Below are 15,275 nucleotides of genomic sequence, written 5' to 3' on the forward strand. Positions count from 1 at the left end.
AACATCATTCCTCAAGAAATAATGATCGGAACTTTATAAGTGATGGAGAAGTAGTTAAAGAAAAATGATGATTTTAGAAAAAAGAACCAGAAAGAGCCAGAAAGGATTTGGTATAATGAGGGAGTTTAACAAAAATTAAAAGAAGTGAGAACGAAAAAACAATAGCTTTTAGGTTTAGCTAAATTATTTGATAAACTCTTAAAAAATAATTTAAATTATTATTTGTATATTAGTGAATAATGTGCAAGTTTTAAAAATTATTCTATATTTCAATGTATCTAGTGTTCAAAAGTATGTTATGAAGATATGCGAGATAAAGTAGGGACATAAGCAACTAAACAAGCAGCAGGATTCAAATCTTCAGTTGAAGGATTCAGCCAACTGGGATCCAATGTGGCTGTTGTTCCGTGGTCTAGACATCCACGATCACCAGGTAAAACTTCTTTGGTCACATAGCTCGTGCCAGTCCTATGGAGGATCATTACCGGGACCGCGCGGCCATCTAAGACTGTCATGGATCCGCTCAGTGGAGAAGGACCTGTCCCTCATCAACTACGGTCCTTACTCGGCCTGGAGACTTGCTCATGATCGCTTGAAATGGAGGCACCTTGTGAACACGGCAACGTCCCGTTATGGGACACGCCCGCCCATAATAATAATAATAATAATATAAAGCAGAATCAGCATTAGAAAGTCATCATTAGTTCGAGATGACCGGTGAACAAGATTGTGGTTAACCAGACCTATTTTTGATGGAGACACGGTCCTAATTCATTTCATTTTTTATTCTTACAGATAATACAGTCTGTAATATTAGTAGCTTTTGTTGTTAATTAGTTGTTTTTAGTGTTGCTGAATTGTTTTAAAAGATTGAAGATTGGGGATGCTTAGACCACGGAACAACAGCCACATAACATCGCTGTTGACTGAATCCTTCAACTGAAGATTTGAATCCTGCTGCTTGCTTAGTTGCTTGCACATTATTCACTAATATACAAATCACAATTTAAATTATTTTTTAAGAATTTATCAAATAATTTAATTAAACCTAAAAGCAATTGTTTTCTCGTTCTCATTTTTTTTAAATTTTTGTTAAACTCCCTCGCTATACCAAAAGATTTTGTTGTTGCTTACTTGCTGTAATAGAACCAACGTTAATGCAAGTTTGATCAGGTCCGGAATAGGCTTTTACCAGGCCCTAAACTAAAACGAAATCCGGGCCATCATTTTGACAACAAATTACTGCTGAGAAAAAGTCAATATTAAATGTAAACTATAATTTGTTTTACATATTAATAAAAATTGTAATTTCTGTTGCACTTTGGATCCCTTTGAGTCCCGGGGGCCCTGGTTCAACGATCCTGTTGAACCAGCGGTCCATACGCCACTGATTTTGTATCGAGTTTGCGAATAGCTTTAATCGAATTTATTTTAAAAACATTTTAGCTGTTTAAATGTTTTTATTCCTCTGTATGAATTTATCAGAAATATTTTAAGTTTTCTTGTTCATTTTTTAAATTTTTGTAAAGTTTGTTGTTGCTTATTTAAAAAGTTTATTTGCTTCATTGCATTTATTTTAAATTTTTTGTTTATTCTGACATACATGGTTATTGCACAATGCACGTGCATGTAATATAAAAATTGTTTCAAAAATCTATCAAATTAACAAAGTTTGTGTGATTCAATGATGAAATACAATAAGTAACCCTTTTGTTAGTTTCTACATGAAAGCGACAAAGAACAACTTTGCCTTGTGCAAACAAGGCGCGAATAACATATTTGCAAAATCAATTCTATCGTGAAATGAAATTTAATTTAACACAATGATTATTCAAAATATTTATTTTTGTTGACAATTATTTTTTATTTTACTGTTGAGATTGTTCTTATGTGGCAAAAACATACCTTTTTTTTACGATAATTAACGGTTATTCGCAATCACATAAGTTGTCTTTAATAACAGGAAGTTTAGGTTTTTTGCAATAACAAGCGTTTGCTGAAAAGCCGGATTTCACGCGACCACCCTGCTGAATCTTGGCTGCGCATTTATTTGTTTTTCTGTTGCACCAGACGTATTCTGTATTTTTGTTTGAACAACAGTCGTCATCTTTCCAACATTGAACATCACCAGGAGAAACTTCATAAGATGGATTGAAATAGTTGTTGCCCATCATATCATCGTGTAATATTCCAAAGGGCATCATAATGCTGTCACCCGCATACTCATCGTCCAATTCCGTTTTTTCATATATGTTTGGATAAGATATATTGGCATTCGGATATCTTATTTGAAGATCTTGTTTAAAGTGTTTTTCATACATGTAGTCCACAAAACTATGATGGAGATAAAAGAGGGGATCGCTTGGAGAGCAGGCAAGGTATGACATCAACTCACCAACGAAGATATGAACTAAGCCATGAACTGTTTCAAATGTATCATCCCATGGTATACATAGTTGCTTGTAATCTGAAGCTTTTTTGAGAAAATCTGTAAAGTCTTCGTGAAATAGACCTTCCATGTCAGTTGGAATGGCTCTCGATAAGTTTTTTGAAATTTCTTGACACGACATTGACTCAGTCGTCGAGAAGCCAGCAGCGAATCCTGTTTTCACCTCCCCGAAGGCGTTTCCCATGAGATCGGATGAAAACATTATTGATTCCCTGGGATTGGGACCAGATCGAGATAACAAGCGGTTGTCCCAATATGGCATCATGCATTTTTTGTAGTATCGCTGCATGGCTAGTTCAAACCTTCAAATAATTATTCAACATAAAAAATTCACATAATTTAAAAAAATTTATAGTGTTTGTATATGATTCAAATCTTTTTAGACAAATTTAACAAATGCTCTAAAGTAAATAAAATATAAATAAAGAGTTTTTATGACTACCATATGATAAGATAGAAAAAAAATAACAGTAATATGTAAAGATTAATAGATAAATTGAAAAGCATTTATTTAGATGTACTCGTATAGTACTCGATTAAAAACCCATTAAGAAATTAAATGCTGCCAACAAGTAACATAAAAAACGTAACATGAAGGTGGTAACATGAGTAAATAGAATCGGTGCCAGATGATGAAACTTGGTCCATTGTGGGCGGATGGTGCCTTCTCAGCATCATGGAAAAGCACGAACAAGTCGTATTCGTTGTGCTGTCCTACTTTCTTCTTCTTCATCAAAGACATTGCATTGTGAACGCACATTCGTTGGGAGTCGTCCACGCACAGATACTCATTGCGTTTGAACATTTTTGCCGATCTCTTTCTGATAATTTGAATAAATTCAAACAAATAATTTACATCTTATTCATGATTATATATTGTTTAAGGAAATATTTGAATGTAAATAAATAAAAAATATTAGCTGTAAGGTTGTGCTGGTTTTAGAAAATCTTCCAATCTGTTCAATGAAATGGCTGTCCTTATCTGAAAGTTCTACGCCGTGAATTTGCTGTTTCCATGGTATTTTGGCCAATAACAATGCTTCCTCTTGGCTCAAGTAACAACTCGTTAAATCAAACTTTGATATAACGTCTATAATTATAACAAACCGCCACAGAAACATTTTTCTTGAAATATTTAATTTGGTTCTCTTCTAAATGTTTAAAACGGGCACATATCATTTCTAAGAGTGTATTAATTACTAATATAATTATAAAGAAACATTTGATTTCAATTAAATAAAGAATGCAAAATAAAAATTTGTGATTCGAAAAATTTAAAATGATATAAATTTGTTGAACAGCTTGAAAACTAATTATTGTTTGATTGCTCAAGACAAAAAAATAATTAGCAGTAACTACGATACGATTTTGTCAATAATTTTAATCAATATCCATGAAGGAAGCTCTGAAAAGTTTCAAAATTGTACATGCTTGATGCTCATTCACGTGCTTTAATCAAGTTGATATATTCTAATACACTATGTTGAACAACTTTTTGTATATAAGTTAATTTATTTTTAGTTAAATTACAAAAACTGTAATTAGCTCTACTATGTTCTTCCTGATTCTTTACTATATCCTTTAATTAAAACATTAAGCTCTTACAGTCCTCCTTTGGTTTGTAACCATGGATATAAATGTAAATAAATATAAATAAATAAAATATAAAATAAATATAAATATCCATGTTTGTAACATCTTATGTTTGTATGTTATCAATGCATATTTGTTTGCTTTACGGGATCTGTTCCTAATCTTTTTGTGTTTTGATGTTAGATTTTTCAGTGGGCAGTTGTTTTCTCATATGTGCTCATTATTGTTGCTTTTCATTGTTTTGTTGTAATTTTCTCCACATTCTGTTTCTGGCTTTTTTCAGTTTAAGGGCTTGGTTTTCTACTTTTTCTTTTTTGTATTAAGAGACAGTGGATTCAATTAATTTTAGCATACAGTATTTGAAAATTTCCCAATTAGTTTCAGTCTCGAGAGAATTTATTTTGCTAATTATATTAAGATAATTTAATTTTTTACTATATCCTTTAGTTAATTTGTTTAATTTTTTGTTTTACCATCTTGCAGCCCGTTTTGTTGAAGTTTAATCTTGTTAAAATATTTTTTGTCGTTCTGTTGTAGAATCAAATTGAAACGGACTATTTGATAATAATCGTTGTTGAAAATGGATGTCCTTTTTGTCATATTAACTTCTTGAGTTATAACTAGATCCAGGATATTGCCCCTCTGGTACGCTGTGTCACTAATTGTAGTAAGATTTATCGTTGACAAATCTTTCGCCGTTATACTTTTGTAGGAATAGGTACACCTAGTAAAATTCTTTTATTACTGCATCGATTTTGGCCCCAAATTGACTTCTTGAAGTCGCTACTCACAAGATCCGTTCTTTCTATTACAGAAATTCTGTTCAACAAACTCATTTTTTGAAAAAATTTCGTATGCTTTTTTTTATATGGGGACAATTTTGGATGCCTTAAAGATCGATGAAAAAGTTATCTAGTTCAAAATTTGTCATGTTGAGAATAATATTTTTTTATGCATAAATTATTGTCCATCATCTGATGTAGATCTGGAAGCTCCAAAATTCAAGCAGTATTCAGGAATTCTGGTTCATTTATTTCAGCAAAACACAATCTCGGACAAAAAGAATTGGTTGCAAACACTTAATCTAAAATAGTGTAAGTGATAAGAGAAGAGAAATTATTTTTTGTTGCATCACTGTTAACGAGTTCAACAAATTATTTTTATTGTGTTTCACTTCAAAATTGAATGTAAATGGGATTTCGGTAAAGCAGCAAACAGAATGTCAATATGACAATATTATGTAATTGAACAAATAAACATATTGTAAAAGTTATTTCTGCCACACAAAATCAACTTTTCAATCCATCCAATCGGTCGGTCGGTCGGTCGGTCGGTCGGTCAGTCAGTCAGTCAGTCAGTCAGTCAGTCAGTCAATCAATCAATCAATCAATCAATCAATCAATTAGTTTATAAAGCGCTATTTCCGCTCCTCAATGAATTTTGCAAACAGATGGGAGATCCGCTCTGAGCTTCGTAAGTGATAGAGAAGTAGAGAGTTCCAGAAAAAAGGGCCAGAAAAAGCAAATGCAGATTTAGCAAAAGAGTCTGTAACACGAGTTAAGAAGTGAGAACAAAAAGACGGTCTTAAACCAGGGCGTTTAGGCTCAATTAATATATTTGATAAGTACTTAGAAAATAATTTAGATGGATTTTTTAAAAAGTTTTGACAAATTATTCAATAAAACATTATAAGGGAAGCAAAAATCATGCTTCTAATGGTCCCTGACAAATCATCATTATACCTCCAACTGATTTGATATCCATATGTTGAGAACAACAGCGCTAAACTTTTCCAGTTAACGTTTTAGTTCAAAGACTATGCCTCAATTCTTACTGTAAAAAGTGCATCACACGTTTTCTATATACGTATATGCACTGAACTAATATATTTCAGTGGTGCATCATCTTGAATATTATCACAAATGAAAAGTGAATTTTTGTTATTGCCTCACTAAAGTCTTGTTATCTATCTGCTGTCTTTTGATTATATTTGCATTGTTTGATGTTTTTTGACGAGCGTTGTTTAGTTTAGTTTAGGGTTTCAAAGTTTTTTTTACTTGCTCGAATTTTGTTATAAATATAATATTAATAATGGCTGTGGTGTTTGAAAATGTTCATTATTGTATCATAAACGAAGATGGCCAGTTGACAAAAAAATGCTCCTCCATCGTTTCGTTGACATTTCGATCTTCCCAGAATGATGTGTTTGTTGATATTTCCAATGGTTAGTTAAAAAAAGAAAGCCTAATTGACTACGAATTATAAATAAATAAAAATTAACCGACGACCCCACTGCTGCTGTTAATTAAATTTTAATTTAATCTTAAACTAGTTAGAATGCAGTGCAGTGAAATAATTAAATTAATTTAAATTAATTAAATACATTTAAATTAAATAAATTAATTATTAAAATTCAAAATGGTAGGTTTTTTTTACCTGATTAATTTTTTTTATCAATTTGATCTTTGCCCAGAGCTGAGTGCAATGTATTCATTGTGTGTAATGTAATTATTATGTGATAATGACCATTTTTCATAAAATTTAAAAACTCTTGACATAAGACTGGCTTCTACGATTCAATATTGAAAAATGTACTGTAATGCACTATATAAATGGAATATTTCTTGATGAATCTGAATCCGAAAGAGATCTATCACAGCATCATACAGAGCAAATCAAATGCTTGGTCAAATAAAAAAATCTTTTGGGAAATTTGATTATAAGTTGCTTCATAATTTATGCCTGACTTTTATTCATCCACCGTTGGAGTTTGCGGTATCAGTTTGGTCACCAGATCTAAAATGTGATAACGAGGTCATCTAAAGGGTGATAACGAGGTCATTGAAAGAGTTCAGTACAGAGTAACAAAATTGACTAAATCTATAAGAAACCTAACTTACGAAGATCTTTTTAAAAAATTAGAATTAACAACTTTAGAAGAAAAAGAGGAGATTTGATTCAGCTGTTTAAAATCACACATAATTTGGACAAATTTGATTTAAATAATCATTTTAGCATAGTCAAAACCAAAACGCGAGGTCATAGTTTGAAATATTTTAAAGAATTAACAAGACATAGAGGCAGAGAGAATTACTTATTCAACAGAGTGGCAAATCCTTGGAACTCATTGTACATGTTGGGCACGATCAATAAACAAATTTAAAGCAGGTATTGATTATTGGATGAACAACAATCAACAAACGAATTGGCATGCTCTCTGGATAACCTCCAGAACAGCATTACTGCTACTTTTACTACTACTACTTTTTTAATTTATTACATGAATTCACCTCAACAGTAGTGCATTGGATAGGACTTTTTAGTATGGTATTTGGATTTCGCTAGATTGTAAAATAAAAGTTAGAGCCAGACACTGTTACTGCAGTTTTATTTTTGAAACAGATTAAATATCCAAACAGTTTTAGAGGAAATGTGTGCTCTTCGCGATCCACCATGCTCGTAGAAACACAATGGGGCATGTGCTGTACATACATATTATAACCTTTATTCATAATGTAATCTTTAAAAAGTGCCTAGGTATAAAAAAATACCTTAAACACACTTGAACAAATACACTTTCATGATGACCATTCTTATTTAGCATTTAGTTTCTACTGATCGTCTTCGTCATAAAATAATGAATGTTTATTGCTTATTTATAATCTTTTGGTAGATATAAATCATAGAAATCTATTAACTTTTTTATTTATACTCGAAATATGCATTTATCAAACCCCATACACTTTATAGTTTATACATAAAATTTTAAAATAAGCAATGAAGATTAGTCTAAAACAAAAATTTTCTGTCTCTATCATTAAAAACATGACCTAGTATCATCAGAGGAAAATTGTTCAGTAATTTTATTTTAGAAACATTTCATTTTTGCAGTTATATTAGCTTTATAATGTCTTACTTTGCTATAAGATCCGACAAATGCTTTTTGCATTCATTATTTTTATTTTCTTCCACTGGTTGAAAAAAATATCTCCCATATGATTAATGATTAATTATTTAATGCTTTTTATTTATAATTTCATCAGTTTGTGATGCTAGTAAATGACATTCATTTCACATCATTCAAGTCACCACCCATGCATTCATTTTTCATATCAATTTATCTTTTTGAAACTTTTAATGTAGGACAAAAAGTCATCCAGTCAATACCTGTCTCCCAGAATTCATGCACAGTTAAAGTTGGCAGCAGATCTGTTGTATTGTCAAATAATGAAACCTCATACATGATCAACTTTAAAGGAGCAAATGGTTATTGGACACAATTCTATTCTCTTCTCATGTTTTCTTTTTTTAATTTTTAAATTGTTTGAATGTTTAGATGCAAAATCTTTTGAGACATCGTTGAAGTCAGCAGTTTCGCCAGTGAATGGCTCAATATTCAGTCAACGGACCGACGCCTCCTCTGCCGAACAGTATTTTCAGGTTTCCAAATTTCATTCAACTAAATGCTTTATTTACTCTTCCATTTTATGTTTCTAGCAGGGTGTCAGAGTTAATGGAAGGTTGCAGCAAGAGTCACAAATCATAGAGCACTTTCAATCAGATGGTTTTGAACAAATTAAGTCCATTTTAGTCATGTCCTAAATTGAATTTTCATACTTGTGTTTCATTGGAGATAGTTGTGAGCATGTTTTAATAGTGACCATAGATGTCGCCAAATGTGCTAAACCACTAATTTAAATTTTTAAAAGTTAGGCAAAACATTATTTGGTTTATCATGAAAGCTGTGATCATTTTTAAAACTTTTGTCAACGTTGTTGGAAAAAATTTCACACATGAAAGTCTCATGAAAGAATGATGCAAATATTAATTATTTATTTGTAATATTAACATTTAATATAAATTTAAAAACTAAATGAGCAAACCCTTGGAAGTCCTAATGTTAAATTTAAATTATGCAAAAAAAACCTTAAATGTAAATAATAACATTACCGTATGTTTCAAACAATTGAATTAACAAAACGACATCTTAAATCACAGCTCAAAACAGTAAGCACTGCACAAAATGTTATATAGTTGCCTTGCAGCATTTTTATAAACAAATGAAATATGATTCTAGGAAAGGAGGAAAAATATCACATTAATTTGTTTTGAATGGTTTTTGAATTGAATTTTATTTTATCATAAGTTAGTGAGTGGTTTTTTAAATCGTAATGCAAAAGCTGAAAAAATTTGTTGGGAGTCTGAAAAGTTTTTAGTCAAGGAGTTGGACAAATTTTCAAATTTTGATAAGTTTTGAATGCCTTGGTTTTTGGGCTATTCAGATAGTGCTGCATTTCTTAATTACAACACATTTTTTCAAATTTGTTAATTTTTTTGTGCAATTATAAATTACATTTCATAAGAATTTGTCATTTTAAACATTTTAAGTAATCTCTTAAGTAAGACATTTTCTTTTATCCTTAGTTTTATGGCTACATGTCTCAGCAGCAGAATATGATGCAGGATTACATTAGGACATCCACCTATCAGAGAGCCATGCTTGACAACACCATGGATTTTAAGGACAAAGTAATTTTTTATATGTTTGGTTAATAAGTCTTGCTGCAACAACTAAACAACTAGTTCATCTACAAATTTTGTCCTCTGTCCTCTTATAATGTGTCAGTCATTCTTAGAAAACTTAAAGGCAATTTTTTCATTTTTAATATATGAATATTTATCAGATGAAACATCATCAACTTGTTAATTTAGAAATACCTATGATGTTTAGATAATAATGTTACTGTGTATTTGTAGCTGAATGTAATAATTTCACTGATGATGCATCTATGGTTAATTGCAATTAGGTTGTGTTGGATGTTGGAGCAGGATCAGGCATTCTATCATTTTTTGCAATACAAGCAGGTGCTAAAAAAGTTTATGCTATTGAAGCTTCAAGTATGGCCAAACATTGTCAAGTTAGTTGGATTTTTCATCATTTCAAAATTTTTTCACATTTTTCATTTTTTAATATTAAAGTTGGTTTTTTTTAGACTTTGGTGAACAACAATAGACTCTCGGATGAGGTTATTGTCATTGCTGGAAAAATAGAAGAGGTATCTCTACCGGAAGAAGTTGACGTCATCATATCCGAGCCCATGGGGTACATGCTCTTTAATGAGCGCATGCTCGAAACATTTCTGCATGCTAAGAAGTGGCTTAAACCAAATGGTGAGATTTTTGAGTGAACAACAAATTTGTTGGAATGATTTTGTTCTCGCTTGATTATACCTAATAATCTGGTACTTGTTTGTCAAATGTATTAGGCATGAATTTCATCGCTAGATGTTGTAAATTGTGTAATAAGTTTATTTAGCAATTATTATTTCAAACTGGTGTTCCATATTTACGTTAAATAAGTTTTTTCTGTTTGTCTGTCTGTAAGGTCTGTTTTTTTCAAATTTATTTTTCAGTCGGAAATTGACAAAATTCAAAATTATCCTCATTGTAAGAACATTAGGTGGAAGTAATTAACTTTAGCCATCTTTAATGAAATTTTGTTTGCAGTCATCTAAACTAACTAAACTAACATTAACAGAAGGTGCACTTAACATAATAATCTTAACAGGCAAGATGTTTCCAACGCAAGGTGATCTTCATATTGCTCCATTCACTGATGAAACACTCTACATGGAACAATGCTCCAAAGCTAACTTCTGGTTGATTTCTTTTTCTCATTTGGTCAAATTGCTTTGTTATTATTTAGTTATGGAAGAGCTTGCCACTCATCATCCACCAACAACCATCAATAGAAATGCTTCAGATGCCATTGAAACAGCATCTGTTCGAACTGGCCTTCGGTGGTCGTGCTGACATCTGTTTATCCGGGCGCCTCTGACGCTATGCGTAGGGCGCTGCACAGATGACATTATCATTTTTATTATTCATCTGCATAGAACAGATTTGTTTTTAACTATACTGGATCAACTGTTATACAGGTATCAGAACTCATTCCATTCGGTTGATCTCTCAAGCCTGAGGGAGGCTGCCATACAAGAATATTTCAAGCAACCCATTGTGGTATGATTCATTTAAAGTATTGTGTTTCTTATAAAATAAATGGCATAATTTTGAACAATAAATTTGTTGAGTCGTTGAAGATCACCAATTTCACTCTTCATCGTTTCAATAACACTTGCTCCTAACTGCAGAAGTGGTTGATATCACAATTTTTATGATTTCATTTATCCAAAGGTTTTCTGATGCTAATCTAAAAAATTGTTTCATTCTAGTGATAATAGGACTCTTAATAGTTAAACTTCCATCTGTTTGGTTTCTTTATTATTGCGGAATAATCTACTTATTCTCATTAGTTTGTAGATTATCATTTAGTTGCTTGACAAATAAATATTTGTCATGTTATTAAATCATCATTTATAACATAGATACGTTTTGTGCAGAAAAATTTAGTTTAAGCAAAATTAATTTTTATATACAGGCTTGCTTTAAGCTTTAGTTTCCATTATTTATTTATTTATTTCTGTGCTTGTTAAAATTAAAATTCATAAAAATTAGTTTTTTTCTTAAACTCTGTGTAGTGTACTCATTATTGTGTGACCATGTTTCCTGATCACCTGTAACTATAATTTAATTAAAATGATGATATTAATACTTTGTCTATTCAGTCATCTACTTTTATATTGTTTGTTTCTACACCATGAGCTAATTTCTCAATTACCAATTTATATTTTCAAGATGAACTTTAATAACATGGCTCGTAAATATTTATTTATTATTTGATAATGAGTCATATATTTTCAGGACACGTTTGATATCCGAATCTGTTTGGCTAGATCCATAAAATACTCCGTCAACTTTGAAACCGCTCGTGAATCTGACCTCTACAACATTGAAATTCCTCTGAACTACGTCGTCCTTCAGTCTGGCACTGTTCATGGTCTTGCTTTTTGGTTTGATGTCGCCTTCCTTGGTAGTCAGTGAGTCCCTCTTTGTAATTTGATGTTTGTCTTCCTCGCTGTTTTTTCTTTTTTACAGACTAACACCTGTATTGTTTATCGATATAATGCTGATTTCTTTCTTTGTTACTTTCACTGATATATATATATATATATATATATATACATATATATATATATATATATATATATATATATATCTTCTTAACCTAAGCATTGCTGCCATCATTCTCTTTCGACAAAACATATATATATATATATATATATATATATATATACATTTTAGTTAATTATATTGATAATTTGAAATCGCTTCTTAACCTAAGCATCACTGCCATCATTCTCTTTTGACAAAACATCGTAATATCGTCTAACTGTATAAACTTAGATGAATATTTTATAAGGCATTACTAAACTTGAAAATGAAATAAATTTTTTTATAGAACTGCTGTTTGGCTGTCGACAGCTCCTACCCAACCTCTTACTCACTGGTACCAAGTTAGATGCTTGTTGCAGACACCGATATTTGTTAAGCAGAGCCAAACATTATCTGGAAAGGTGGTCCTCAAATCTAATAAAAGGTTATTTACTTATACACAGATTTGTAAATGCTATTGAATCTTACATCATAACTGACTGGCTGATTGATGGCTGAATGCTTCCATCTATTCATTCAGGCAAAGTTATGACGTTGAAATCAGCTTGGGTGTACCAGGCACCACCATCAAATCTACCAACAGTTTGGATCTGAAGAATCCATTTTTCAGGTTCGTTGAAGTATTTTTTTAATGAATTGCCCTTTTAAAAAGTAGAAACTTTTTTGCTATTTATTTAAAAAATATTTACTTGGCATAATGTTGCAGTAATGCTGAAGCAGACCTATTGTGTAACATTATTTACTAAACTTTACCAATTTCGTCACGTTTCATCATTTACAATGTCCTGTCATGGAAAGTTCAAAAACATTTTTTTGATGAGTTGCTATCTTAATCAAATAGTTGTGATAAGTTGCACTTGTTGTTAATTTCAATGTCGCGCATTGTTGTAATTTTTCCTATTTTTCATTTTGTGTTTATTGCCGTATCATTTTCTCGAGAATATTTTGCGGTGGATAATTTCACTTTTCTTCAACTTATCCTAGCGATATGTTTCTTTTGTTCCAAAAATTTTCTCCTCTACCGATTGACGCCCAAACAAAAACGTTCACTCCCTGTCGTCGTGTGTAACAAGTTTTCGCATTTTTATCCGTCCACATGCGTTTCTGTCTAAACGAATATTATATCGTTTCAATTCTTCGTCATTCATAACCATTTGAGAAGAATTATTTTATCCATTTTGAAATCAGATCTAAAAAATTATACGAGCGAATGAAGATATAAAAATCAGTATGAAATGCATCATTTAAGAAATTTTGATTAATAACCAGATTCAAGACGTAGGTAGCTTACTTTTTGCTTTAAACACGCCATGCAATATTCACTGACTAATAAATATAAAGCTCGCGTGGTGCTGCTGAAAATAGGTCTTTTTCATTGAAATTTTTCAAATAAATTGGGATATTTGTTATGTAAAATTCTTTCTAATTTATTATGACTTGCAAAATGTTTATTTTATTTTAATTTTGCTCACTTATACTAAAGTAAATTGTACCAATTTAGTTTTTTTTTATAAATTTTTTCTTATTTAAGATAAATTTAAAATGTTGGTAACAATAAGTTGGTATGTAAATATTTCAAACGTTAGATACACAGGCCAGCCCCCTCAACCTCCTCCAGGGACAAACAATGCATCCAACGATGCATACTGGAGTCAGCAAGATGTCAACAGTTAGTAGCAGGAGTTATCTTTCGATGTTATCCTATCTGATTTTTGCATCTCACTTCAATATTATGTGTTATTAAGTTATGTTCTGAAACTCTTTCCCACAGCTCAATGATAAATGCTTTTGAAAATGTGGCTTCTGGTGATTTTTTTACAATTATTAAATGTATTACAGTGACTCTTTTATCTTTTTTATATTGTCACAACGGTTTCGTTAACATTTATTCTTGCTATAATGGATTGAATCATTAGACATTTAATTCTTTCTTTTTTCCAAATTTTTAAATTTACTGTTGATGTATGCTTTAATTAAATAGAAATAATAAATTTACAACTTTTTATCATTTGTGGCGGTGCTTCATTGATGCCTGTTTCTTGATACGTGTATGTGTAGGAAATAAATCACTTGAACACTGTGTGTCTTTGATTGCCAGTTAATTTTTTCATTACAAACGTGTACCATATGTTTGCACTCTAGTATGTGGACACTGGTGAAGCAAGTGAAAGCGTTTCAAGACACGCATTAGAAGTTGTACGTTTGGGAACAAAATTTTAAGTGGCTAGAGCGTACAAAGCGATAGATTTGGAGAATGTAAAAGGTGGAGCAGTTAACCCCATTCAATTTGTAAAAGATTTTGGCGAGAGATCAAACTTCTTTATTATAGAAGGTCTCGCATTATCTTGATCAAACCCATACACCGAGCTTCTAGGTGGAACCCAGGTTTTTTAAATGGCCAGCAGTTGAATTTGTTAAATTTATTCACTCGCTTGACTAATGTCTTGAAATTTTGCATTTATCGTGTCTTTATCAGCTTCAACTAGTACATTTTCGACATCAAAATTGTCTGATCAAAGTTTCGTAAACCGATTCTGGCACTGAAGTACTGTCAATACATATCCCTTATACACATCGGTCAATTCTTTTCTTCTTTGAACAGCAATTTTACCTTTTTTATAGTAAAAAAGTGTGAACACAAGTGCTGCTATTTGCCCTCCATATTTAAAGAGGCACCAACTGAAAACTACTTTGTAGATTCAATTGAACTCTTCCACACGCAAGCCAGCTCTCAAAACATATAATGATGTGCGGCTTAAGTGTCAAGTTGGGTTCCAAGGTACTATTAATCCTTTGTCTGGAAAAAACAAAATTACACTTTCTTAACCTAACGATATATTTGTTCAACTGGGGTTTTTAGTAAAAAGCTCAATTGAATAAAATTATCTTCCAATGTTTTTTTATTATTTTTTAATTTTCCGTATTCTTTCAAGTTTCTTACTTTTTCAGGGTTTAAATTTTTAAATTCGTTAGTTAAAATTTATTTTGAATTTGTTAGAAGTATGAATATATCATTATCATGTACGTTTTATAGGCGCTCTTAATCTTTCTGCCCAGTGTTCGTTTCATATATATATATAAAAAGATATGTGCAATATTTTTCTTTTGTTATATATTTATATATATATTTTTGTTTGTGTGTCTTTGTGCGTGTGTGTGT

At 31.2% G+C, this 15,275-nt stretch overlaps 2 protein-coding genes across 2 annotated transcripts; one reads left to right on the forward strand and one right to left on the reverse strand.

Annotated features, from left to right (window-relative positions):
- Window positions 1-1,928: 1,928 nt before the first annotated feature.
- HELRODRAFT_168144 (hypothetical protein) lies at window positions 1,929-3,254 on the reverse strand (the record flags this gene model as incomplete). The annotated part of the gene is made up of 2 exons (XM_009013819.1): window positions 1,929-2,751; window positions 3,055-3,254. 2 exons carry the CDS (start codon window positions 3,252-3,254, stop codon window positions 1,929-1,931), a joined length of 1,023 nt encoding a protein of 340 aa, XP_009012067.1.
- Window positions 3,255-8,305: 5,051 nt separating this feature from the next.
- HELRODRAFT_72919 (hypothetical protein) lies at window positions 8,306-13,789 on the forward strand (the record flags this gene model as incomplete). Its single annotated transcript, XM_009013820.1, has 10 exons — window positions 8,306-8,482; window positions 9,467-9,571; window positions 9,850-9,960; window positions 10,036-10,213; window positions 10,611-10,701; window positions 10,981-11,062; window positions 11,804-11,979; window positions 12,402-12,539; window positions 12,636-12,725; window positions 13,702-13,789. 10 exons carry the CDS (start codon window positions 8,306-8,308, stop codon window positions 13,787-13,789), a joined length of 1,236 nt encoding a protein of 411 aa, XP_009012068.1.
- Between the last annotated feature and the right edge of the window lie 1,486 nt (window positions 13,790-15,275).

Source organism: Helobdella robusta (assembly GCF_000326865.2).
Source record: "Helobdella robusta unplaced genomic scaffold HELROscaffold_12, whole genome shotgun sequence".
NCBI classification, from domain to species: Eukaryota; Metazoa; Annelida; class Clitellata; order Rhynchobdellida; family Glossiphoniidae; genus Helobdella; species Helobdella robusta.